This window comes from Hordeum vulgare, chromosome 2H (genome assembly GCF_904849725.1).
Source record: "Hordeum vulgare subsp. vulgare chromosome 2H, MorexV3_pseudomolecules_assembly, whole genome shotgun sequence".
NCBI classification, from domain to species: Eukaryota; Viridiplantae; Streptophyta; class Magnoliopsida; order Poales; family Poaceae; genus Hordeum; species Hordeum vulgare.
This window is the reverse complement of record NC_058519.1, coordinates 489,682,786-489,709,106: the sequence shown is the minus strand read 5'-3', so window position 1 is coordinate 489,709,106 and position 26,321 is coordinate 489,682,786. Positions and strand designations below refer to the sequence as shown.

The window sequence follows — 26,321 nt, the reverse complement described above, 5'->3', positions numbered from 1 at the left end:
GACTCATCGGCTTCGGACGGCTCAGCCACAGCAGCCTTGCCCTTGCCCTTTGTGTTCTTTGGGGGCGGCTTAGCTTGCTTCATGGCTGGCCTTTTGGGTTTCTTGGACCAAAATTTATCACCTTTCTGGAATGGTATATATTACAAAAGGCCACAAATTGAATGAAGCATAAGAAATAGAGACAAAGGGCGGGTTAGAATCGCTTACCTTGGGCGCCGGATTAATTTTGCAGAAGGGTTTGAGGCCGATTTGGCCACATTTTCCCGCAGGCTCGCCGGTCAGCTTCTTGATGATGGTGACAATATCCTTTTCCATTAAAGCCGTATGGAAATAACATTGAGGATGATCTAAGGTGCCATCAAACTCGCACATTAGCCCGTCCCGACGACTCAAAGGAAGGATCCACCATTCGACCCAGCAGCGAATCAAGTCGACCCCAGTAAGGCCGTTGTTCGTTAAAGATCTTAACTCGGACAATACTGGGATAAAATCTGATTCATCCTCTTCGGTGAGCTTGTCCGGAAGTTTGAAGTTTGTTGGAAGGCGGTCTTTCCTATAGCCCAGAAGCTTGTTTTCTCCTGCGGGTGAGGTCTCTTGACAGTAGAACCAAGACTCGCCCCAGCCTTTGGGATGGCTTGGCATGGCGAGTGAGGGAAACGGGCTATCCCTGCGGCGCTGAACATTTACACTGCCAAGTTCCAGGCTGGGACCATTGTGAAATTCCGTCTGGCGATTTAATTGGAAAGAGTACCAGAATAAGGGAACTGAGGGTTCCATCCGCAGATAAGCCTCACAGAACACTTGGAATTGGCATAGGTTACTTATTGAGTTAGGTCCCAAATCCTGGAGGCGGACGTTCATGAAAGCCATGGCATCTCTAAGAAACTTTGATCCAGGCGGCTTAAAACCTCTCTCAAGGTGTTCAACGAAAATGACTATCTCCCCTTCTTTGGGGTTGGGGAGATCCTCTCCGAACCCGGTACGCCAGCCGATAACATTCTGAGGGTCCAAGTTGCCTGTTTTCACATAATCTGCTAGTATGGTGTCGTCGACTTTGGTAGGGAGCCAGTCACTTTTGAAGACGGCGCCCATACTACAAAGGATTAAAGTACGGGTGAATTTACACGCTTGAACATTTACCGTAAGGGGTGAAATAAGTTCATTTAACTCGCCAAGTCATTTGTTCACGGGCTGAGGAAAAATCTTGACCCGCCATATAAAGATCCGGGTCGGTTTGTTGTGGCGACTTACGAAATTTGTCTACTCACAAGAGTTGTGCCTTAAAGCGTCGGAAGCCTTTGTTTAAAATGGTGAAGTGTGAAGACTACAAACAATTTTCACGTAATGAGTGGTGAACTATGGATCTACTGGGCAGTTGGAAAAACATGAGGAAAATGACTGGACATGGCAACTTGCTGCCAGGACAAGATGATGTTGTTCGTTTGGTGAAATATTGCTCTAAGCATGCAAATCAAGGGCGGATAAGTGAAGGTAGTAAAAACATTAGTTATCTCATCGTCATTAATACTAATCAGTCAAGGACAGGTGACAGATATTCGCGAAGGCATCAAGAACATGGCGATGTTGAAACTTCGAACAGAGATGGGGATCTATTCTTAAAAATGAGTGGTGCCCTAACCTGATGGGTTCGGCCGGAAGTGGTCGACGGCGACGAAGGCAGTTGGAGGAACGCGAAAATCTCGGTCGGGCACGGAGATCTCCGGCAGCGATGAAGTGCCCGACAATGGCAAGGTGGTTGACGATGATGAGATGGCCGATGGCGGCGAGCAGCTCGTCCGCGGTACGGAGCTTGACGGCGACGAAGATCTGAGGGCGGCGCCGAAGCTTTCGGGCGACGACAGGAACTGCGGTTGGCGGCAGAGCCCTCGGAAGGCGGTAAGGTTTCCTCGTTGTGATAAATGGGGAGGAGATTGACGGGACTGGTAGGTGGAAAAGTGCCAGTCCTGTCCACCCCCCCACCTATTTAACAGGGCAGGCACTGGAATCGAGGCGCCGTGGGCGGGACCCGCCGGAGGATAAAAAGATTCTCTATAATGGCGCTCCGAAATTTTTGGGATAACGATATCAAAAGATCCGTTAGGATTATGTCAGTCTTCCCGGAATCCAAGGGATAAGAAGATGCCAACGAGAAATGGTTTGGCGATTTAAAAATCTTCCACGACAGGTGGCGGGTCAAAGTCTCTAATGTGGAAGGAAGGATAAAGGATGAATCGCCTTTAATTGAGCAAGAGTATTGGCGTGAAGAGAATTCAAGTCAATCTGGGGCCTAATGTTGGGGATATTACCTGTTACCAACCCGCCCTAGTTGGGCCGGGTCACCGAATCAGGCGATTCATTTGAGCGTGATTCGGGCCTTGGCCTCGCAAGGCCGAAGGTTGTGTGGCGGTTTACAATTTCTGGAAGGTCTCCAAGCTTTGGAAGATGGCGACTTGGAGATCGTAGAGGTCACGATTCGTAGGAAGGAAAGTACCCTTGTAAACCCTAGGGACTCGACCTGTATATAAAGGCGAGTCCCAAGGGAGCAGAGGGCAGGTTAGAAATCATCAAGGGCTAGGTTTGGCGAGTTACGCCCTCCTTGTAATCGAAACCACATCAATACAAACCAAAGCAGGACGTAGGCCTTTACCTCCTCACGAGGGGCCGAACCTGGGTAAATCGCCGTGTCTCTCCTCCTTAACCCCTTTGAGTCGCCCCCAAGGTGCGATTGCTCCAGTACTAAGTCCTTTCACGAGGACATCTGTCGTGACAATACCACGACACCGACTGTGCACCGTTGCGATAGTTCGTCGTTTTGAGACACCACATGATGATCGGGTGTGATAGACTCAACTTCACATACAACGGGTGCAAAACAGTTGCACACGCAGAAAACTCGGGTTAAGCTTGACGAGCCTAGCAAGTGCAGACAAGGCCTCGGAACACATGATACCGAAAGGTCGAGCATGAATCGTATAGTTGATATGATTAGCATAGAGATGCTTACCACTGAAACTATTCTCGACTCACGTGATGATCGGACTTGAGATAGTGGATTTGGATCATGTACCACTCAAATGACTAGAGAGATGTACTTTTTGAGTGGGAGTTCTTAAGTAATATGATTAATTGAACTAATTGTCATGAACATAGCCTAATGGTCTTTGCGAATTACGGTGTAGCTTGCGCTATAGCTCTACTGTTTTTATATGTTCCTAGAGAAAATTTAGTTGAAAGTTGAGAGTAGCAAACTTTGCGGTCTGAGTCTATAAAACTGAGGATTGTCCTCATTGCTGCGCAGAAGGCTTATGTCCTTAATGCACCACTCGGTGTGCTGCACCTCGAGCGTCGTCTGTGGATGTTGTGAACATCCGACATACACGTTTCTGATGACTACGCGATAGTTCAGTGCAAAATACTTAATGGCTTAGAAGCAAGGCGCCGAAGAAGTTTTGAAACGTCACGAAACATAAGAGATGTTCTAAAGAGATGAAATTGTGATTTCATGCTTGTGCCCTTGTTAAGAGGTATGAGACCTCCGACAAGATTCTTTGCCCACGAAGTAAAGGAGAAAAGCTCAATCGTTGAGCGTGTGCTCAGATTGTGTGAGTACGACAGTCGCTTGAATCAAGTGGGAGTTAATCTTTCAGATGAGATAGTGATGGTTCTCCAAAGTCACTGCAACCAAGCTGTGAGAGCTTCGTGCTGAACTATAACATATCAAGGATAGATACAATGATCCTTGAGCGATTCGCGATGTCTGACACTGCGAAAGTAGAAATCAAGAAGGAGCATCAATAGTTGATGGTTAGTAAAACCACTGAGTTTCAAGAAAGGCAAGGGCTAGAAGGGATACTTCGTGAAACAGCAAAACAGTTGCTGCACTAATGAAGAGACCCAAGATTACACCAAACCCGAGACTAAGTGCTTCTGTTATGAGGGGAACGGTCACTGAGGCGGAGCTACCCTAGATGATTGGTAGATAAGAAGGCTAGCAAAGTCGAAAGAAGTATATTTGATATACATGATGTTGATGTGTACTTTACTACTACTCCTAGTAGCGCGAGGGGATTGGATACCGGTTTGGTTGCTAAGTGATTAGGAACTCGAAATGAAAGCTACGGTATAAACGGAGACTAGCTAAAGGCGAGGTGACGATACGTGTTGGAAGTGCTTCCAAGGTTGATGTGATCAAACATCGCACGCTCCCTCTATCATCGAGATTGGTGGTAAAACCTAAATAATTGTTATTTGGTGTTTGCGTTGAGCATGAAAATGATTGGATCGTGTTTATTGCAATACGATTATTCATTTAAAGAGAATAATAGTTATTCTATTTGCTTGAATAATTACCCTCAATGGTTTATTGAATCTCGATCGTAGTGTTACACATGTTCATAATATTGGTGCCAAAAGATACAAAGTAATAATGATAGTACCACTTAATTGTGGCACTGCCACTTGAGTCATGTTGGTATAAAATGCATGAAGAAGCTCCATACCGATGGATCTTTGTACTCATTCATTTTTGAAAAGTTTGAGACATGCAAACCATACGTGATGGTATAAATGCATGAAGAAACTCCATAGAGATGGATCGTTTGGACTCACTTGATTTTGAATCACTTGAGACATGCAAAACATGCCACATGAAACAAGTAGAGTAACTTGTTGGGAGTAATACATTTTTGATGTGTGCAGTCCAATAAGTGCTAAAGCACGCAGTGGATATCTTTATGTTCTTAATTCATTGACGATTTGAGTAGATACAAGAGTATTTACTTGATGAATCACAAGTTTGAAATATTGAATAGTTCAAAGCAATTTCAGAGTGAAGATCGTCGTGACAAGAGGATAAACTGTCTATGATATGATCATAGAGATCTGAGTTACGAGTTTTTGGTACGCAGTTAGGACAAAGTGAAAATTGTTTCGCAGTTCATGCCACCTGGAACACCATAGTGTGATGATGTGTCTGAACGTCATAGCCACGCCATATTTGATATGGTGCATACTATGATGTCTCTTATCGAATTACCACTATCGTTTATGGGTTATACATTAGAGACAACCGCATTCACTTTAAATAGGGCACCACGTATTTCCGTTGAGATGACACAATATAGACTATGGTTTGGAGAAACCTAAGCTGTCGTTTCTTGAAAGTTTGGGGTTGCGATGCTTATGTGAAAAGGTTTCAGACTGATAAGCTCGAACCCAAAGCGGATAAATGCATCTTTATAAGATATCCAAAACAGTTGGATATATCTCCTCTCTCAGATCCGGAAGCAAAGTGTTTGTTTCTAGAAACGGATCCTTTCTCGAGGAAAGGTTTCTCTCAAAAGAATTGAGTGGGAGAGTGGTGGAACTTGATGAGGTTATTGAACCGTCACTTCAACCAGTGTGTAGCAGGGCGCATGAAGTTGTTCCTGTGGCGCCTACACAAATTGAAGTGGAAGCTGATGATAGTGATCATTAGAGCTTCAGATCAAGTTACTACAAACCTCATAGGTCGACAAATGTCGCGTACTACTATAGAGTGGTATGGTAACCCTGTCTTGGAGATCATGTTGTTGAGCAACAATGAACCTACGAGTTATGGAGAAGCAATGGTGGGCCCGGATTCCGACAAATGGCTGGAGGCCATGAAATCCGAGAGAGAATCCATGTGTGAGAACGAAGTGTAGACTTTGGAAGAACTACTTGATGGTCGTAGGACTATTAAGTAAAGATGGATCTTTATAAGGAAGACAAACGATGATGGTGAAACGTCACCATTAAGAAAAGCTCGACTTGTCGCAAGGATGTTTTCCGACAAGTTCAAAGAGTTGAGTATGATGAGACTTTATCACTCATAGTGATGCTAAAGGTCTGTTGGAATTATGTTATCAGTTGCTACATTATTTATGAAATATTGCACATAGGATGTCAAAACATTGTTTTCCTCGACGGAAAGGTTGTATGTGATACAACCGGAAAGTTTTGTCGATCCTAAGGATGCTAACAAGTATGCAAGATTCAGCGATCCTTCTGTGGACTGGTGCAAGCATCTCGGAGTTGGAATATACGCTTTGATGAGATGGTCAAAGCTTTTGGGTTCGTACAAGGTTTATGAGAAACTTGTATTTCCAAAGAAGTGAGTGGGAGCACTATAGAATTTCTGATAAGTATATGTGGTTGACATATTGTGGATCAGAAGTAATGTAGAATTTCTGTAAAGCATAAAAGGTTGTTTGAAAGGAGTTTTTCAAAGGAATACCTGGATTGAGCTACTTGAATGTTGAGCATCAAGATCTATGGAGATAGATCGAAGCGCTTAATAGAAGTTTCAACAAGATGCATGCCTTGACAAGTTTTTGAAGGAGTTCAAAATAGATCAGCAAAGAAGGAGTTCTTGGTTGTGTTGTAAGGTGTGAATTTGAGTAAGACTCAAAAGCCGACCCCGGAAGAATAAAGAGAATAGGCGAAGGTCGTCTTCTATACCTTAGCCGTAGACTCTAAAGTATGCCATGCTGAGTACCGCACCTGATGTGTGCCTTGCTACAAGTCTGTTAAGAGGTACACAGAGTGATCCAGGATTGAATCACTGATCAGCGGTCAAAGTTATCCTTAGTAACTAATGGACTAAGGAATTTTGCTCAATTATGGAGGTGGTTAAAGAGTTCGTCGTAAAGGGTTACGTCGATGCAAGCTTTGACACTAATCCGAATAACTATGAGTACTGAAACGGATTCGTATAGTAGAGTAGATATTTGGAGTATTTCCGAATAGCACGTAGTAGCAGCATCTATAAGATGACATAAAGATTTGTAAAGAACACACGGATCTGAAAGTTTTAGAACCGTTGACTAAAAACTCTCTCACGAGCAAAACGTGATCAGACCCCAAAACTATATGGGTGTTGGATTCGTTAGAATCACATGGTGATGTGAACTAGAGTATTGACTCGAGTGCAAGTGGGAGACTGTTGGAAATATGCCCTAGAGGCAATAATAAATTAGTTATTATTATATTTATTTGTTCATGATAATCATTTATTATCCATGCTATAATTGTATTGATTGGAAACACAATACTTGTGTGGATACATAGACAAAACACTGTCCCTAGTAAGCCTCTAGTTGACTAGCTCGTTGATCAAAGATGGTCAAGGTTTCCTGACCATAGGCAAGTGTTGTTACTTGATAACGGGATCACATCATTAGGAGAATCATGTGATGGACTAGACCCAAACTAATGAACGTAGCATGTTGATCGTGTCATTTTGTTGCTACTGTTTTTCTGCGTGTCAAGTATTTATTCCTATGACCATGAGATCATATAACTCACTGGCACCGGAGGAATGCCTTGTGTGTATCAAACGTCACAACGTAACTAGGTGACTATAAAGATGATCTACAGGTATCTCCAAAGGTGTTCGTTGAGTTAGTATGGATCAAGACTGGGATTTGTCACTCTGTGTGACGGAGAGGTATCTCGGGGCCCACTCGGTAATACAACATCACACACAAGCCTTGCAAGCAATGTGACTTAGTGTAAGTCACGGGATCTTGTATTACGGAACGAGTAAACAGACTTGCCGGTAAACGAGATTGAAATAGGTATGCGGATACTGACGATCGAATCTCGGGAAAGTAACATACCGAAGGACAAAGGGAATGACATACGAGATTATATGAATCCTTGGCACTGAGGCTCAATCGATAATATCTTTGTAGAATATGTAGGATACAATATGGGCATCCAGGTCCCGCTATTGGATATTGACCGAGGAGTCCCTCGGGTCATGTCTGCATAGTTCTCGAACCCGCAGGGTCTGCACACTTAAGGTTCTGCGTTGTTTTATGCGTATTTGAGTTATATGGTTGGTTACCAAATGTTTTTCGGAGTTCCAGATGAGATCACGGATGTCACAAGGGTTTCCGGAATAGTCCGGAGATGAAGATTTATATATAGGTTTGTCTCGTTTGATTACCGGAAAGTTTTCGGGCATTACCGGGAATGTACCGGGAGTGACGAATGGGTTCCGGGTGTTCACCGAGGGAGGGGGCAGCCCACCCGGGGGAAGCCCATAGGCCTTAGGAGTGCCGCACCAGCCCTTAGTGGGCTGGTGGGACAGCCCAACAGGCCCTATGCGCAGGAGAAGAAAAAATCAAAGGAAAAAAGGGGAAGTGGGAAAGTGGAGAAGGACTCCACCTTCCAATCCTAGTTGGACTAGGATTGGAAGGGGAGGACTTCCCCCCTTGCTTCGGCCGACCCCTTGGGGCTCTCTTGAGCCTCAAGGCAAGGTCCCTCCCCTCCCTCCTATATATACTGAGGTATTAGGGCTGATTTGAGACAACTTTGCCACGGCAGCCCGACCACATACCTCCACGGTTTTTCCTCTAGATCGTATTTCTGGGGAGCTCGGGCGGAGCCCTGCGGGAATAGATCATCACCAACCTCCGGAGCGCCGTCACGCTGCAGGAGTACTCATCTACCTCTCCATCTCTCTTGCTGGATCAAGAAGGCCGAGATCATCGTCGAGTTGTATGTGTGCTGAACGCGGAGGTGTCGTCCGTTTGGCACTAGATCGGAGCAGATCGTGGGACGGTTCGTGGGATGGTTCGCGGGGCGGATCGAGGGACGTGAGGACGTTCCACTACATCAACCGCGTTTCTTAACACTTCTGTTGTGCGATCTACAAGGGTACGTAGATCGGAAATCCCCTCTCGTAGATGGACATCACCATGATAGGTCTTCGTGCGCGTAGGAAATTTTTTGTTTCCCATGCGACGTTCCCCAACACGCTGGTGCATTGTACCACAACCATCGGCAAGGTGTGTGCCCATTACATGGACATGGTGTAGAATGAGCGGGAGGAGTAGTTACAAGAGGCACATGGCAACGCGGCCTACAACCTCCACCTCCTCGAGGAGCACCGGCGGGTGGAGGAGCAACTCGACAACGATAGCACGATCGCGCGAGACACGGACGTGATGGAGTTGTTTATATGAAATCTGTCGTGTTTTCATAAATCTATTTCAATTTATTTGAAAATCTGCCCGGTTACCATGATTGTTTCGTTAGTTCAATTAGTTGTTGAATGTATGCGGACAAAATTGGATGGCGGCCTGTGGCATCATTATCCATGGACCAGTCCTCACTTGTTCACGGACAAATGTCAGGGAGAATTTATGGTTCAGCGTTGGAGATGCCCTTATTACCCATCGGGTGGCATGAACCATGATAAAAGCATTGTGCCATCTTCAACGTCATTAAGGTCCCTTCGAGTGTTGGGAAACATAGTAGAAAAAAAATCCCTCCTTATGATTAATCAGAAACCCTATGAAGATACAATGACGGCTGGGATCACGATCGCTACGGTCACCGAGTTGTAGCAGAAGAAGAACGTGACAATGTACATCGTAGCTAGAGTCTCTCCAACCGTAGATGAACAATCCTTCGAACCACCCATGAATGATTCCTTGAACCTAAGACCAAAAGCACAACCTCTCTACTTGGTTGCAAGTGTGTAGTGACAACGCTTCGCTGTCCAGAGCTGATCGTCGCTGAAGAATTTGATGAAGGGGATTAGAACCACCCATGTCTTCTAATTACGAGGAATATAGAAACTAGGGCTAGCTCTAATTGGTCAACTAGGACCAACTAGAACTAGAAGAACTAGAGGAGGCTCCAAAACTTGTGTTTCCAATAGGGCCAATACCTCAAGTATATATAGATTGGAGGGGAGAGGGAGGGCACCACCCAAGGAGGGAAAGAGCTCCCTCCTTGGCCGGCCAAGGGAGGAGGAGTTGGACTCCTCCCCACCCCAATTCGGCATCCTTCCCTAGGGAAGGAAGGTGCCCCCCACTTGGGCCCTTGTGACCGAAGTTGCCTTCCACCTCTTGGCCTCCCAATTGTTCTAAATACTTTCAAACCATTTTATATATAATTTAATATCCCCCGAAACATTTTCCACCTATATATTATTTATTGGTAATACCCAGTACTACCTAATACTCTCTGGAACCCTTCCGATGACCCTGAAACGCTTATGGATCCTCTCGAAACTATTTCCAATATTAATGAAACAATTTCACAAATATGTTCTCATCACTCCCGTCCTACTAACACTCGACAGATTTTGATTACCTTAAGCTCGTGACCCCATAGGTTCGGTAACTCATACACATGAACGAAACCCTTTCGTTCAATGATACATAGCGGAACCGTGGACGTCCATATCGATGCCTATGAGCACATGAATGATATTCGAGTGAACCTTTGGTTACAATGTGGCATTCCCTTTGCTTCCTGGTACTTTAAAAAACCCGGGATATATCGGTATCCTCCCGAGTCATCACATGCTCACTATACCATTATCCACGTTATCGGTTTTGTTCTTCTTTCTCATTTTCGTGTTCCGGCATCCCCCTGAATAAGTCACCTGTGTCCTGCCAGACAATGATTGATGTCTTCACACCGAGAGGGCCCTAAGAATATCTCTCCATCGTCGGAGGAGCAAATTCCACTCTCGAGATATCTAGTCCCTTTTCAAACTTTTCAATGAACATGTAAGTTGTCGTTATGATCACCTAGCTAAAGATGACGTTTGAGCAACCCCAAAGCTCATCGTACGGTAAGAAGTTACTATGATACTCTCATGGTTAAAGGAATATAAAACACACGTTAACACTCCATGTTATAACATTTGATTTCAGATGATATTATCTCAAAGTATAACAAACAAGTTTTTGTGTCGATTCAATATGATCGTTCTTCTAACGTTATAATCTCAATATTGTTTTAGGACTATCGTTACACCTAACGATATCCTAAGATCCGTAAAACATGATCACAAACAACACTTGAGCCAGTCTTAGAGGCAAGACTAGGAACCTTATTTTAACCATTTATTTATTTCACACGTGCGTATGAGTTTTCCACCGAACCACGTATTCGAGGATCATAGCAATTCTAGCATATAATATAATCTCTTAATTATGAATATGAAATATAATAATACAATAGTATTACCTTTAGGGCATATTTCCAACATTAAGCACCACCACTCCTACTTATTTCCACACCACTCTCCAACGGTGCATTCATCGTCAACATACATGCCATTTGTTGATCCCTTTATCACATAGGGTGAATGGGAGATCATGAAAAATTCTTCCAAAAAGATTAATTCTTTGAAGAAATTAGAGTAGCTAGGAATAGTAACAAGATGAAGAAATATTGAGCTAGCATTGAAAAATAACTTAATCTATGCGGCAAGGAACTTAAGCAAACATGCAAACAAAGCTATAATGACGACAAGAGAACTAAGGACAACATGATAGCTAAGTAACGTAACAAATAGCCAAGTCTAGTGAAAAGAGAAACGCCGTTACAATTACAATACAACCAAATATAGAACAAGCCGTAGAACCAAGTGAGACAAACTAGTATTGATCGGAAGTCTTCAGAGAAGGGAAATGGTCAATTTCTTCAGAAGAAGCAAAATACACAAAGTAAATTGAGATGAAGAAATTAGAACCCGCCAGGTCGATGAAGACAAAGGATTTATTAACCCAACACAACTCTACATATAGTTGGAGGGGTGGAACCAAAGCTCCGTAGACACGAAAATCTTCACCCTATTCTCCTTGAGCCAAGTTGCACAGAACCCACACAACACTTGGTATAGACCTTGATTGACGCATGGACCATCATTGCCTTGTTCTTCGACCAATCCACAAGTTGGAGGTTGTGAGCGGACACCTAACTTTATGAAAGTTGCATGGTCTTCAAAAGTAACAAGTCTTTAGTGAACTTCAACCAGTTTCTTCAACGATGCTCAATCGCTTCGCTATTAAGAGTTGATTTTCCCCTTAACTTAGGATTCACTCAAATCTGTCACGATGATGGGTTGCTCAGACAACACTTGTCTCAAATCATGTAGAACAGCTAGCCAACTTATGTTGTAGATAGGGGTTTTATAGCCGAGTCCGCAACCCAGGGGACACCTGCTATATGACCGATGAACGAGATGCACCCACTAAGGTGATGTTGTCAGCTATAGTGGCAGTCCAAATTTTGAACTCTCAAATCCCTCAATGTAGAAAAAACTTAAGGTTACCTAAGTCCTCAACAACTAATGTGTTCTCGGGAATCACATTTGACACGCAAGCTTGAAGACTTTGCGTGGAAGGAGATTTCCATGCCTTCAACTCTAAAGAAATAGGTTTAATTGAGCATGACTAGTGACATATTGTCTGAGTAACACTTAAAGCCACCTTAGCAGTACTCTTTGCCCTATTGACTCAAAGAAGGATAAAGAAACTATTAAATATTCTTCAGGCTTCAAACTCTTCAAATAGTGCGTCGAATTCTTCAATATCTTCACAACATTTTTAGGGGTCATAAGCCTTGAGTTAAATAAATTTTTCAGAGATTTCCACCTATGTATACTCACAAATACATTAATCCTTTAACCATTTTGTCACTAATCAGCCAAAACCTTAAGGGGGCATAATCCCACAAGCAGGAGTCAAGGATCTCCCACAATCTCCTCTTTAGATCCACTGCCACCGACAACTGGTTGCCATGACATGGGATTTCCATGCGATGGATCTTCACCCTTTCCTTGCTTGTGAGATAATGGTGTTGTATTGTTGTCAACTTTTCTCCACATCGAGCACGGGGGAGTAGCTCCCCCCCCCCCCCCCCCCCCACACACACACCCACCCACCCACCCACCATGCAACCATCCCCGACGCACTCCCGCCAGGGGGAGTAGCCTAGAGTAGTAGCGTTGACTCTCGCACTCAAGCCCATAGCAGCCACCGACGCCATCGCGGCAAGCCCTATCGCCGACTTGAAGCAAATGGTTTCGATGTTAGAGAACTGGAGCAACGAAAATAAACATGTGTCGTTGTGATCATTTGGGGGTGAGGAAACAATTACTGTGTGCGTTCAATTCCCTAGTAGTGGAATTTTATGATTCAATCGAATATGTTTTTTGATGTAAATATCTTGTCATCCCTGCTTGTGTGTATTAAATCCCACTGGCTGCTTTAGCCGGAGCTTTTCTTGAGATCAAGTGCAAGTTGAACAGTCAAGCAGTGGTATGCCTAGCCTGCGGCAAACTGTGTTTAGCCTCAAACACAGCACTAGTAAACATGATCCATATTATATATCGTCCACTTGCCATACATTTAGCTCGATACAGACACAGGGCAAGCAAAGCAAAAAAGATGCAGCGTCTTATCTGATAGTACATACATATATCACCACTAGCTAGCATGTGCACACCAAATCATATCCGCAGCCCGCACTCAAGCAGGAGAAACATATGCATACATAATCCGCAAGATACGCATCCACGAGAGCATGATTTAGTTGGCACAGACATGCGAATAAACATCTCCAGCCAGCGCCATGATAATAATAATACCAGCAACAAGCAGAGCAAAAAAAAAAGCACGAAACGGTTGGAACGTATCCCGCGCCGAATCCACGTGCTGACTTTGTTTAGTTAGCACCTCCCACTCCACGCCGTGCCGCGATCATGCTCGCCCGCGACGGAGGAGGCCCCGGAAAGAGAAGGATCGGACGCGATCGGACCCCGGGGCAGGTCAAATGGTTTTCAATCAATCACCAAGGAACATAATCACCCAACGCTAAGATAATAATAATAATAATAATAATAATACAGTACGTAATAACGAGGAGTATTTTAGCCGCCGATGATACGACGCAACGCGTGGCGCCACGACGCGCGGATGGCCGTCGTACCACCGGTGGCGATCGATCCCTCCTCCCGCGTCGGACGTACCGGGGAAAAGGGAAAGGGTGACGGAGAAAAGTGGAAGGGAAGGGGGGTGGAGAGATTCCCCGACAGCAAAATCTAGAGGAGGGGGAGGGGGAAAGCATTTCCCGTGCCCCACGAGCTGGCCACCGCCGGCGGGGCCCGCACGGGCGGGCGCGCCCGGGCCCACCCCCCTCTCTTCTCTCTCCACCACGCTCGCGGGCACCCCCCCCCCCCCCCCCCCTGAAGAAGGAGAGGAGAGGAGCCTTCATCACTCGCCTGCAGGTGCGCCGGGTCATCAAATGCTCGTACTCCCTCCCGCCTCCCGCCCGGCTGCTTAAAAGGCCGTTCTCGGTGCCGCCTGTGACCTCACCTCACCTCACTCCGGTGCAACGCCTCGCACTGATAATTCTCTCTAGTATCTTTCTTACCATTACCGCTAGTAGGAGCCAAGGAGGAGGACCTGCTGCTGCTGCTGCTGCTGCTGGGGTGGTTGTTTGTCTGGTGGAGAGGAGAGGAGAGGGAGATGGAAGGAGGAGGAGGCGCGGAGGGCGTGACGAGGGTGCTGCTGGTGGACGACTCCCCGGTCGACAGGAAGGTGGTGGAGCTGGTGCTCGGCAGCAACACCTTCGCCGGCTCCTTCCACGGTCAGCTCCCTTCCCTTCCATGCCTCTCTTGACATCGAATTCCCTTTAATGGCGAGGCCGTTGACTTCTTGCTCCGTTAATTCGCTCGGCCCATGCGCGCGCCTTCTCTTGAACAGCACGCGTGCGCACTGCAAACTGCAGATAGAGCATAATCGATCGTCACGGTCCCATGTTTTCAATCTTCCTTTCATTTCATTTCCTTCCCCATCGCCACGGCGTTTCTGAGCTTTTTACCACAACATGTTTTGCTCTGTACTAAATCTTACTACCACATCATACAGTCATCGCCGTCGACAGCGCCAAGAAGGCCATGGAGTTCCTGGGGCTCAAGGACGGCAAGGTAACAAACAATTCCAATTCCAATTCCATCCGCTCTGTCTGTCCACGGCACATCGCCGCCTCGCATTCACTACTGCATAGCAATCATCAACTGCAAAGCGGGCAAAGACTTGCTCCTCCCCTTACTTAATTTCCCCCCACTTTTGGCCGTTGGCTTGGCGCCACGGCGGCGAGCCACTTGTCGGTGGCCAGCCGGCCGTACGGGGAAGGGGCTCGCGCATGCGCGCGTGAGGGTTTTGTGTTCTTGGGAGGGGAGGACGGGAGGGCAGAAAAAGGTCGCGACACTTTTTTATGGGGGGAAAGGGATAAAAACTCGCCGTCTTACAGCGGCCTGCCGGGGCTGTCTGGTAGCCACAGGACAACGAGAGCACAAGTTAAAAGGCATTGTTGGAGAAAGGTGTTGCTTGGATTAGTAGGGTGATAATAATAATATGCTATGCTAATTGTTTTCTGTCACCTGTGGTGTTTGTCTGCAGGAGCAGGCCGTCGACATGGTGCTCACTGACTACTGCATGCCTGAGATGACCGGCTACGACCTCCTCAAGGCCATCAAGGTATACAACCTCGCTGCACATGCAGTACCTATTTCCTTTTCCACATTTGTGTTGTCAGTCATTGTTCTGGCTGGTACAAGATGTCCAATGCCCCTGGAATTCCCATACTGATTTCCATGGATGTTTTCAGGCGATGAGTCCTCTGAAGCCGATCCCGGTGATCGTCATGTCGTCAGAGAACGAGCCCCAGAGGATCAGCAGGTGAGCCTTGATTTTGTTTCCCCTTTTCTTCTCTCGAGCATCCATTTTTGTTCCAAGTCGATGCGGCTATGGGGGTGGTGGCAAAAAAGGTTGCCTTTGCTGCGACAGTAGGCCGTACGTCATGGGGCTAAAGCTCAGCTAATAATAACATGGATTCGTAACCACAGTGCTTTGCTTCAGTAAATACTCTGCAGTCAGTTCATTATGCTGCCTGTCCTTGGTCTTCGCATTAAGTATCAGTGAATTTTGAACATCCCATGGAGATCTCGCTTTCCTCTGTGCATTCATTGTGTCTTTGTAATCTATCGGTTGTACTATACAGAATCCTGCGGCTGATACCTGATAGTAACCGGTTTTAACTTTTTGCTGGGGACAGATGCCTCAAGGCCGGCGCCGAAGATTACATCGTGAAGCCTCTTCAGAGCAAGGATGTGCCGCGCCTGAGGAGCTGCTCAAACGCGAAGCCCAAGGAGCCCCCATGCATCACAGTGAGCAAGAATGCGGACCATATGGCTGCTGTCGACGGCACGACGTCGCTGCGACGGCGAGCACACCTCACCGATATCGCCATGGCACGTCACGACTCCTAGCTCCATCTTATTACCGCACCGTCGAACCGTATGATGTTCCAGGACTCATCATCGTGTTCGTTTGCTGTTGTGTTTGTTTCAGGTTCTCCACTCGTCGAGCGCCGGGCTCTCGCACTACTTCCCGTTCCTCTTCAAGTTCATCCTGCTGGTCTACGCCATCCTGTGCGTCGGAGAGCTCCTGCACAGATGGTCCAACGGCTGCTTCCTCTCCTACCTGAGGTGATGGTGCTGCAGTCCTGTGGCGTGCTGCAGCTCTGCAAGGAGGAGTAGCTCTTGTGTCGTAGCTTATGAGTGAGCAGTGAACCTCCATGTTTCAACAACCATGGATGGAGCTTTAGGTAGTAGATTCGTTTGCTTTGAGATTCTAACCGGGCGTCGGTTCTCGGCCTTGTTGGGCTGACGAGTCGAGGAAGAACCCCCTGTATCCATCCTTGTACAAAACGCACAATGAGGCAGGCAGTATCTGATGTCCCTTTTGGCTTGGATCTTGGCTGATCTACTGATGTGACATTCAGGCAACTTTTCTTCGCCTTTCACTTGGTTGAGGGCGACTGCTCACCTGTTTCAATAGTTCAGATCTCATGAGAAAAGAACAGCACAAGTTGACTTAAAAGTAGCACCAGATCTTCTGATGGGGAAAAAAAGAAGATGATGCAGACACCCTAGTATGGTCTCAAAGGTCAGGTCTATGTATTGTACTCCTGAGTCGTGTAATTGCATTCATGCAGTAGTTCAGACAGCGAAATTGCACGATAAAATGTTTGCTTTCAGATGGGACCTTTCTATTGGATGATTTCAGATTAAATATTTGCTATTTACATGCCTAGTAATAATAATGTACAAAGGTAGGTGAGGGACCCGAGCCATTGAAATCACAATATTCCCTCCTGCGGCATGGGATTGCCCGTCTTCCTACTGCTACATCTGTTGTATTTATGGTTGTATTCATAGCTGCAAGTTCCTTCCACCCTTCTACATTTCACCATCTGGCTGAGGAGCAAATTCTTTCAATATGTCTTCCTTGTATGGACCTGATTCATGCAGGACATTGATGACATGCTTAACCTGATATCAACACAAAGAAAAACATTAGTTGGAATTGTCAGCAATGGCACTTGGTGGATAAGCACCTATTGGAAAATAAAATGATTCTAATAAAATGAAGGAGTGCCATAAAAATTTCTTTTCTCTATTATTTGTCCCTAAATTCAAAAGAGTGGACAAATGCTACATAGAGATAAAAGTATATAAGTATTATTTGCCAGAAAAGCAAAGAATTACTCAGAACATCATGAAATGGAAGTAGTCTGTACTGGTTAATATATTTCTAAGATGGAAAAGTTGAAATGCTTACTGCTCCCTCTGATCCAAATTAATAGACGCAGCCTCTATACAATGTCCAATTCACATTGTATAGAGGCTTTGTCAATTAATTCTGCTCTTAGGGAGTAGTTCATTTTTGCTTCTGAGCGCGAGTATTAATTCAGAAAAGAAATGTCAAAGGATCAATACAGGGCACCAATATTCTTTTCTGTAGAAAATGCATATTGAGACAAGTGTTATCATTAAATTCTAGTTAGTATATCAACATACAGCTTTTTTAAGTGTGCAAGAAAGCATACACTCCTTTCCATGAGTACTAGCCGCTATTGTTTAGCATTTATTAGCTCCAAAAGGTGAAGCTTAATGTGAGAGAGGGCAGCAAAGAATTACATGGAGTTTAATGGTGATGCATGCTCTACACAGTGCACACTTAAGAGCACTCAATCCACACAGTAGTGGTTTATCAGCCATCATAACATAAAGCCATAACACTGGAATAGCTCAATCAAAAACAGGGTACCATGTTTTACATTTCACAATTAAGGACGCAATAATAGCCTTCTGCTATGAGTTCGTCTTTGCGATGACATCAACAAGTAATGCAGATACTATGCATGCAGATGGCTGGGTAGCAATTGTGGATGCAATATGTTTAAGAAAGAGGTTTACAAATCCATAGGAGGCATATATTGAAGCAAACACAAAAGGATGGCTAGGTCACATTTAAGAGGACATATTTTTGAATAAATCTCTAGCAACTGATTGGGTATTCAGGTGGAATACCTGAGCTGTCTCATGTACAAGAAAATTTCCTATAGCTGTCGCAAAACCAGGTTCTAAGAAGTAGTGGCAGCTGTAAGTTGTCACAGGGAGGTAACCACGCTGGATCTTGTGCTCTCCCTGAGCACCTGCTTCCACCTTACTCAGGTTTAGTTCTATGGCTGCTTCAATTGCCTGAACGTATAAATAATCTATAAGAACCATATGTCCACATTGTTCAGAGTATCGGTCATATATAATATGCCCACTACAAATATAAGAGACTTGAATTCAAACTTGTACAGGAAGTTGATCCTTATGCACAGATAAGAAGCATAGTGCAATTGATGATCAATTGGCCATCCCATCATTTGAAACAGCTCTACCTTTTTGCAGAATGGTCAAATAAACATGTTCCCAGTAAAAGTTGGGAACAAATATTGTTACGACAGATTAGTTCTCAGTTAATACAGTACACAATATTTTGCAAAGATGTGTGAATACCTGGTAATAGCAAGCTTCAAAATGCAAATTGGGGAAATGTGCATCTGGTAGGCATCCCCATAAGCGACCATATAATGTATCACCTCCAATCAGATTAAGAGCTCCAGCGACAAGTTTATCATCATGTTCAGCAACAATTAGCATTACCTTGTCGCCCATCTTTTCACCCAAAAGGTGAAAGAACTCCCGTGTCAAGTAGGCTCTGCCCCAGCTGCAAACAAACTTATCGTATAAGTGAAAAAATTACGGCACACAACTTCTATGCAGGTAAGAACAAAAATATTCTATGGGCCATATGTGCAAAAAACAGGAGGGGGGGGGGGGGGGGGGGGGGGATTCAGCGATGGTGATTTTTAGAACTTTGTGCAATAGATCAAAGTACAAGGTTATGCACTACCGTTTAGAAATTAAAAGTATTTACCAGCTATTATTGCTTTAATTAGTTTCGAGCTCTTATTGCATAGTGATGCATGTACTGGTAAAAATGTGTTACTTATTTACCAAAGTTTAGTTCTAATATAATGTCCGGGACAAGTATTTGAAGAAACCCTTGCGTTCTTTTTATGAAAGGGCCACTTGAGAATTGTTTATTTATCATGCAAAACATAGAAAGTAAATTACAAGGAAAGAGTGTTATTGGACTAAACTGATTATCAGTTGTGTTACGGTAGAATTTATAGAAGGTATCCCAGTGGCTGCTCTGCAATGTGAAGGAAAACCATTATAAGTTAGTAAAACCTGTAACTGCTTTGTGAAATAAACTTGAAGTGCCTCAGAAAAAAGGGAGCCTGAGCAGGTATTAGTGAAAGTATCTGATGATGTCAAGAAAACAAATACTGAGTACATATAAGCAGCTGAGCTCGGTAAGTACCGTTATTTCATCTCCACGGAGCCGCTTCATTTTTAAGTTCTGAGCAGGAATCTGAAAAGCAGGATAAAACTATAAATATTATTTATGGCCAAAATTTGAAACCAGGGAACCAAAAACAAAGTCAAACCTTTTTACGTTCTTGTCTGATATTCTTCCGTTTGGGCTGCTTCAAATCCATCAAAAAATCATCAAAACTGAAGGGTGGAACAAAGAGATATCAGTAAATATTGATATATCATAATCAATTGCATGTACGCTCATAAGATTTCCAAAAGTAACAAATGAGGGCAATGGCACGATCATAAAATCCAAGGTAGAACATGTATGCTTTTAACATTGCAACTTGCATTTCTTGACAATGTAACAATATCATATCTAATAGCTTATCTTCGTATCTACAATTATCTTTCTACATTAAACCATTCTATTGGGATGGTCATGAAGATGTATATCAAAACAGAGGGAGGGGTGGGGGGTAAATCTCATAACCACAAAGAAAGTATCTGAGAAGATGGTATTACTAGCTTGTTCACCACACTGCCTAAATAAACTCCCAGATAAAATGAAACAAAAGGTATATCAAATTATCAACAATCTAGCACCTTGATATGTTAAGAAATGTGGAAGGTTGTTGAAAATAAAATCCTGGAGGTTGCATTATTGTGATGAAAATTGTAGGTGGCCCTTGTTTGTGATGTAATCTAGGCCTGGGCTCACGACATCGAGGGCGCTCTCGGTGTCCACGAGATCGGCCAGTACATCCGCCTCTGGAACGTCATCGAGCACACCACCCTGCTCAACACGCCTGACCAGCTCTCCTGGAAGTGGACTACGAATGGCTCTTACTCCGCCAAGTCCTGCTACAAGATCACCTTCCAAGGATCCATCCCCAGCGCCTCTTGGAAGCTCATCTGGAAGAGTTGGGCTCCACCCCGAGTACGGTTCTTCCACTGGCTCGCCGACCAGGATCGATGCTGGACCTCCGACCGCCTAGCACGTCGCGGGCTGCAGCACCACGACCCCTGCATCTTGTGCTGCCAGGACCCCGAGACTATGGATCACTTGCTGCTCCGCTGCCCCTTCTCCAGGCAGGTCTGGCAAAGCATCATCGTCTGGCTCCGCTTGCCCTGCGCCGCCCCCAGCAACGAGACTTCCCTTCTCGCCTGGTGGCACCGCGCCAAGCGGAGCATGCCGCACCCCATGCGCAAAGGCTTCGCCTCCGTGACCCTGCTGACCCCGTGGATGATATGGAAACACCGTAACAGCTGTGTGTTCGAGGGCACACAACCCTCGTTGCACGACCTGATCGTGAAGATCAAGGAGGAGGCGTCCCTCTGGACCAAGGCAGGAGCGGCCGGTCTCCGTATCATCTACCCACAGACCTGGGATGTACACTAGTCTTAGGCTTTTCTATTCCCTGCATTACCCCTCCTAGGAGGATTGTAACATAAACCCTTCCTTTTCAATACAAAGAAACGCACGCATCTCACTGTGTTTTCTCGAAAAAAAAAATCTAGTTAATATGTCTACCAGGCCATGCTTGTGACTAAATGTGGGCCCTGAGTTATAGCCTTATGTGGTCAGAAGTGCACTTTAAACCACTGCAATCCAGAAGCCCATAAATCTCATGTTAGCATACCATTTGTAATTCCGGTTTCGCCAATGGTACTGCAACCCGATTCTTTGCAACAATCCACTATCCTTCAACTTGCTAAATTCACCTTCAGATGGAAAAGTTATATGTAGTGATGACACATTCAGCTGAAATGCAGCAGAAGACAAAAGATTGTCAATTCATTCAGTAGATCTGAGGGTTTCCACCTATTTAAGAGTTAAGCTGGCAATAAAATAAACAAATGGCATGCTAGTATTACATTGTATACCCCCAAATCGAAATTAGCAAACACCATAAAAATTCAGCATGTCTAAAAAGATTCTGACTACAAAACTCCCATTACTTTCATTCACTTATCACTGTTAGACAACTCAATAAAAACGAAGCACTGATTTCGAAACATTAGCTGCAAGAAGAGAACAATCCTTCTAATTCAGTGAACTAAACACGGTACCCTGTTGTATTCATTGGAAATGCCAACAAAATTAGTGCGAATAAAAAACAGCTGATTCATGAAGTGATGAATAATGATTCCTACTGAATATCAAAATGTCATATTGCCACTGCTATATGAAGCAAACAATTGCAGATGCAGAATCGATGTGACCAACAGCACAAACATACAATAGCATTTTGTAACTTCTGCTAAAATTATTCGGTTGCAAGAAACTGTTAACGAAATATTACTAGAATTCTGATCTCACTACCTTGGTAGCCAAATTCTTCAAAGCTTTAACTAACGCATCAAAAACTTGATCCCGGTAGGATGTATCTCGAAGTAATATTCTTTGACCAGTTACTGGAGTAAAAGGGACACAAGACTGCAACTTTGGATAGTATTCAAGTCCATAGCTGTAGTAAGCTTCCGCCCATGACTGATCAAATACAAACTCACCCCTAGAATGGCTGCAAATGCAAATTTTGGTTGTTCAGCCAATGAAAAAGATGAAGGAAAGTGTGCAGAAATTAGGCAAACAGTAGATGAATTGTGTTAATGATGTTAAACCTTTTAAGGTAAAGCGGAACAACACCTATAATACTTTCGTTCTCGTCCCGTGCAACAACATGCAGAGGTAACCACCCTGTTTCCTGAAATCAGTCCAGGAAATGATAGTTCCAGGGAGGCTCATAATAATTACAAATTGCACCGCCCGTGCTTATTGGAATAAAACAAAAGTTAGAGCTATTAGGTACTGAAATTTCTGGAAGTATATTAACACGAAACAATGACCATGAAATAAGTATTCTTAAAGTCTGATAACAGGGGTAATGAATCAAGAAATGGTGCTTTATATGTACACCTTCACCGCAGAACCTGATTCCTCTAAGCTTGAGAGGAATGCATGGGTAAGAAAAGGATTAAACTTTTCAGGCTCAGCTGAATCAACTGCACATGCATCCCACTCTGCCGGAGGTATGTCCATGATAGAAGAGACAACAGAAATTGATACCTCACGTGGCTTCATGTCCACCTAAAATTAAGAAATGGTTAAGAAAGCCATGAATCATTTGCATAAGTCCTGGAAAAAGAGTTGATTACTCGAGAAACACAAAAACACCTCTGAGGCTGACCCTGTGAGAGTGTACGATTCAGCAGAAGGGATCAATTCACGAGTTCTCGAATATCTATCTCCCTTGATCCAACCAAAAAGTGCAGTAACTTTTAACCGTGAAGCCGAACTTGGGGAGCTCGAGTTGGAAGGTGAATACTCCTGCAAATCATTGTGGATGAAATGAATAAGCAAAGGCTTGGGAAGAGGATTTGCCGATTTGGCACAAGATAAGAAACTCGCACAGGACAAGAAACAGGCAGAAAACAGAAAAATGAAGTTACACAAATTCCAGAATGGATATCATCTGTAGACTCGGGCGAGGAAGTTAGCGTGTTTACATGTCGGAGTGTATACACGATTCATTTCTCTCATGTTTAATAGAACACCGTGTTCATAAGGTGTAGATACTGAAACCGGAAACAGTCACCATGTCAGTATTGCCTTTATGTATATAAAAATGTGAGGAACAACTCTCTAATTGCCAGTGCACCGGGCTTATTTGACACAAACCAAATCCTACCAACCTCAACCCTTATTCTAATAGTCATGTCCACTCATTCAAGTGGAGCCAATCCAAGAGCAACCAATCCCCTTAAAAATTACTGACTCGGACAACGGTACAGTAGTCAAAATCTGCTGGACTAGCTGGATCGCTCCACGAGGATTTGACATTCCACAATCGAAGCACAGAATTCCGCCATTAAAGCGCAGAAATCAGGCCGGGACACCAAATCAGAACGCGCAGATACGGGCCTAAACAATTTCGGCCGGCGGGCACCACGAGAGCGAAGGGAGTGAGCACTCACGTGACGGCGGGGACGGCGGCGAGGGGCGGAGGCGAGGACGGTGGGGGACGGGCGCCGCATCGCCACCGCCGGCGAGGCCATCGCTGCCTGCCTCCGACTACTCGGAGCTCCGTGGAGGCGTGGACAGTTTCAGGGGAGGGAGCGAGAGTGGGTCGCTGACACCTGGGCCCAGTACGCAGGGTTTCTGTATGGCTATGGCCGGGCATCGAGCGGACGGCGACCACAGAGCGTTCCATAAAATCTGTAGCCACGTGGCAAATTCGTGAACGATGAACCGCTCTGCTTCCCGTTTTATCTTCTCTTCGTTTTTCCCCTCGATTCCTTCCGTAAAGATTTAAGGCCTCGTTCGATAATCCATCAGCTTTTTAAAATTTAAAAATTTATAAAATATTTATGTATTCGCTTCATAATTTTAAACTACGACTCCATCCACTTCAAAAGCGGAGCCGCGCAGTAAAGAGACTCCGAACGGGACTTAAGTCTAAAGCTCATTTTTAATAAAAATAAGTCTAAGGCTCATTTGAGAAAAGGATTACTCCAAGGTTATTGTAAAAAAGATTACTCTACGTTCCCTTCAAAAGTGACGTCAACCTCAAAGTGCTACTCTTAATAAAATCAAAAAATGAAAAACAAATCTCTTTTTTCTATAGTGGTATTGTTGCTACAGCTCACGAAGGAAAACTTCACCACGCTCCATGCCAAGGCCCTGCAAGCCTGGGCCAGTGACCCACACTGTTGAGTAATGACAGGAAGTGATTGAGTTCAGTAGTTTCTCATTTGAAATAATATTCATTAGTGAAAAAACAATAGTAATACTTTCTTTGTTTTAAATATAAGTCTTTTTTAGAGATTCTACTACACATTACATATGAATGTATATAATCATATTTACTTTGGTCCATATGTAATTTATAGTAAAATCTTTAAAAATACTTGTATTTAAAAATGAAGGGAGTACAAACGAGTGAACTGAATCCATCTCCAATAGTCCAATAATTCTTACCTTTGGACCATTTTGAACCATTTACGAATATTATAGGAAATATGATCAAGACAATTATAGCTCCTACATAAGTAAGAAGCTACTCAACCGCTTCGCCTACCGACACAACGCTTGTATTACTCTCCCATAACTCCATTTTCACGGTTTAGGATGCCCTCATTCGATATGGTGAAGAGAAAAAGCAAAAAAAAAACGCGTGTATTGGTTTACGTGGTGAAAAATGTATGTGCCAAATGAAAAATGAGTCATGTGGTTCTGAGATATTATGTTCTTTAATTGAACCCTACTAGCAAAACGAGTCTGGCGTCTTACATAATGACCGATTTTTGTGTGTCAGAGTTCTCCATCCCAATTACTTTTCATGGTAAATTTGGATGCAACCTTACAAAGGCCTCATCTTATCTTTGGTAGAAGCATATGGTCTAGAATTCAAACCTTCAAGAAATGTTGCATATGAAGAGTAGAAGATGGGAAAATACATATATGGAATATTTCTTGGATCTCATTGAGCAATTCGAGAAAAAAAATGTCACGAACTACCCATGAACTGATTAACCTTACACAACACAAATTGAGTGTAGCTCAGATGATTCCTTATGGTGGAACCAGCCCATTAGAGTTGGCACCGATGCTCGCATTTATGGTAGTAGCAATTTAGTAGCAGGTGTGATAGTAGTAGCAACAGTAGTAACTTAGCAAGATTCAGTACATGTAACGCGTAGGCACGTGGATCAACAGTGAATAATGATTTAGATGACATCGATCATGTAACAATTACACACTAGGGCGACACAGAACTAGCTCCAATTCATCAATGTAATGTACGCATTGTTGGAAATATGCCCTAGAGGTAATGATAAAATAGTTATTATTATATTTCCTGTTACAAGATAATCGTTTATTATCCATGCTATAATTGTATTGAATGAAAACATCGATACATGTGTGGATACATAGACAAAACAATGTCCCTAGCAAGCCTCTAGTTGTCTAGCCAGTTGATCAATGATAGTCAAGGTTTTCGGACTATATGCAAGTGTTGTCACTTGATAACTGGATCACATCATTAGGAGAATCATGTGATGGACTAGACCCAAACTATGAACGTAGCATGTTGATCGTGTCATTTTGTTGCTATTGTTTTCTGCGTTTCAAGTATTTATTCCAATGACCATGAGATCATATAACTCACTGGCACCGGAGGAATACCTTGTGTGTATCAAACGTCGCAACGTAACTGAGTGACTATAAAGGTGCTCTACAGGTATCTCCGAAGGTGTCCGTTGAGTTAGTATGGATCAAGACTGGGATTTGTCAATCCGTGTGACGGAGAGGTATCTCGGGGCCCACTCGGTAATACAACATCACACACAAGCCTTGCAAGCATGTGACTAAGTGTAAGTCACGGGATCTTGTATTACAAAATGAGTAAAGAGACTTGCTGGTAACGAGATTCAAATAGGTATGCGGATACCGACGATCAAATCTTGGGCAAGTAACATGTCGAAGGACAAAGGGAATGACATACATGATTATATGAATCCTTGACACTGAGGTTCAACTGATAAGATCTTCGGAGAATATGTAGGATCCAATATGGGCATCTAGGTCCCTCTATTGGATATTGACCGAGGGGTATCTCGGGTCATGTTTGCATAGTTCTCGAACCCGCAGGGTCTGCACACTTAAGGTTCGATGATGTTTTAGTATAGTTGAGTTATATGTGTGGTTACCAAATGTTGTTCGGAGTCCCGGATGAGATCACGGACGTCACGAGGG

General features: G+C 44.1%; 2 protein-coding genes across 3 annotated transcripts; one reads left to right on the top strand and one right to left on the bottom strand.

Annotated features, from left to right (window-relative positions):
* Positions 1-14,049: 14,049 nt before the first annotated feature.
* LOC123426797 (two-component response regulator ORR1-like) lies at positions 14,050-16,593 on the top strand. The gene is made up of 6 exons (XM_045110687.1): positions 14,050-14,424; positions 14,706-14,764; positions 15,240-15,317; positions 15,448-15,518; positions 15,895-16,090; positions 16,191-16,593. Exons 1-6 carry the CDS (start codon positions 14,304-14,306, stop codon positions 16,329-16,331), a joined length of 666 nt encoding a protein of 221 aa, XP_044966622.1. The 5' UTR covers positions 14,050-14,303; the 3' UTR covers positions 16,332-16,593.
* Positions 16,594-16,853: 260 nt separating this feature from the next.
* LOC123426796 lies at positions 16,854-23,741 on the bottom strand. 2 transcript variants are annotated; one of them, XM_045110685.1, is made up of 12 exons: positions 23,540-23,741; positions 22,740-22,892; positions 22,482-22,652; positions 22,187-22,269; positions 21,888-22,086; positions 21,205-21,326; positions 19,693-19,759; positions 19,566-19,616; positions 19,342-19,394; positions 18,695-18,905; positions 18,215-18,385; positions 16,854-17,173 (listed from the first exon to the last, which is right to left on the bottom strand). In XM_045110685.1, exons 1-12 carry the CDS (start codon positions 23,618-23,620, stop codon positions 17,081-17,083), a joined length of 1,455 nt encoding a protein of 484 aa, XP_044966620.1. In that variant the 5' UTR covers positions 23,621-23,741; the 3' UTR covers positions 16,854-17,080. The 2 variants fall into 2 exon arrangements, with proteins under 2 accessions (XP_044966620.1, XP_044966621.1); XM_045110686.1 differs by lacking the exon at positions 23,540-23,741 and having other exon boundaries at positions 22,753-22,833.
* Positions 23,742-26,321: the final 2,580 nt, after the last annotated feature.

Bases quoted from the DNA above. Each gene is read 5' to 3' on its own strand.
- LOC123426796 (XM_045110685.1), bottom strand. From the start codon at position 23,620: ATGGCCTCGCCGGCGGTGGCGATGCGGCGCCCGTCCCCCACCGTCCTC. The intron at 22,653-22,739 runs GTGTTTTTGTGT...TCTTAATTTTAG, and splicing joins TCACAGGGTCAGCCTCAGAG to GTGGACATGAAGCCACGTGA. The intron at 18,906-19,341 runs GTTTAGTCCAAT...GTTTGTTTGCAG, and splicing joins CGTAACACAACTGATAATCA to CTGGGGCAGAGCCTACTTGA.
- LOC123426797 (XM_045110687.1), top strand. From the start codon at position 14,304: ATGGAAGGAGGAGGAGGCGCGGAGGGCGTGACGAGGGTGCTGCTGGTG. The intron at 14,765-15,239 runs GTAACAAACAAT...GTTTGTCTGCAG, and splicing joins TGGGGCTCAAGGACGGCAAG to GAGCAGGCCGTCGACATGGT. The intron at 15,519-15,894 runs GTGAGCCTTGAT...TGCTGGGGACAG, and splicing joins GAGCCCCAGAGGATCAGCAG to ATGCCTCAAGGCCGGCGCCG.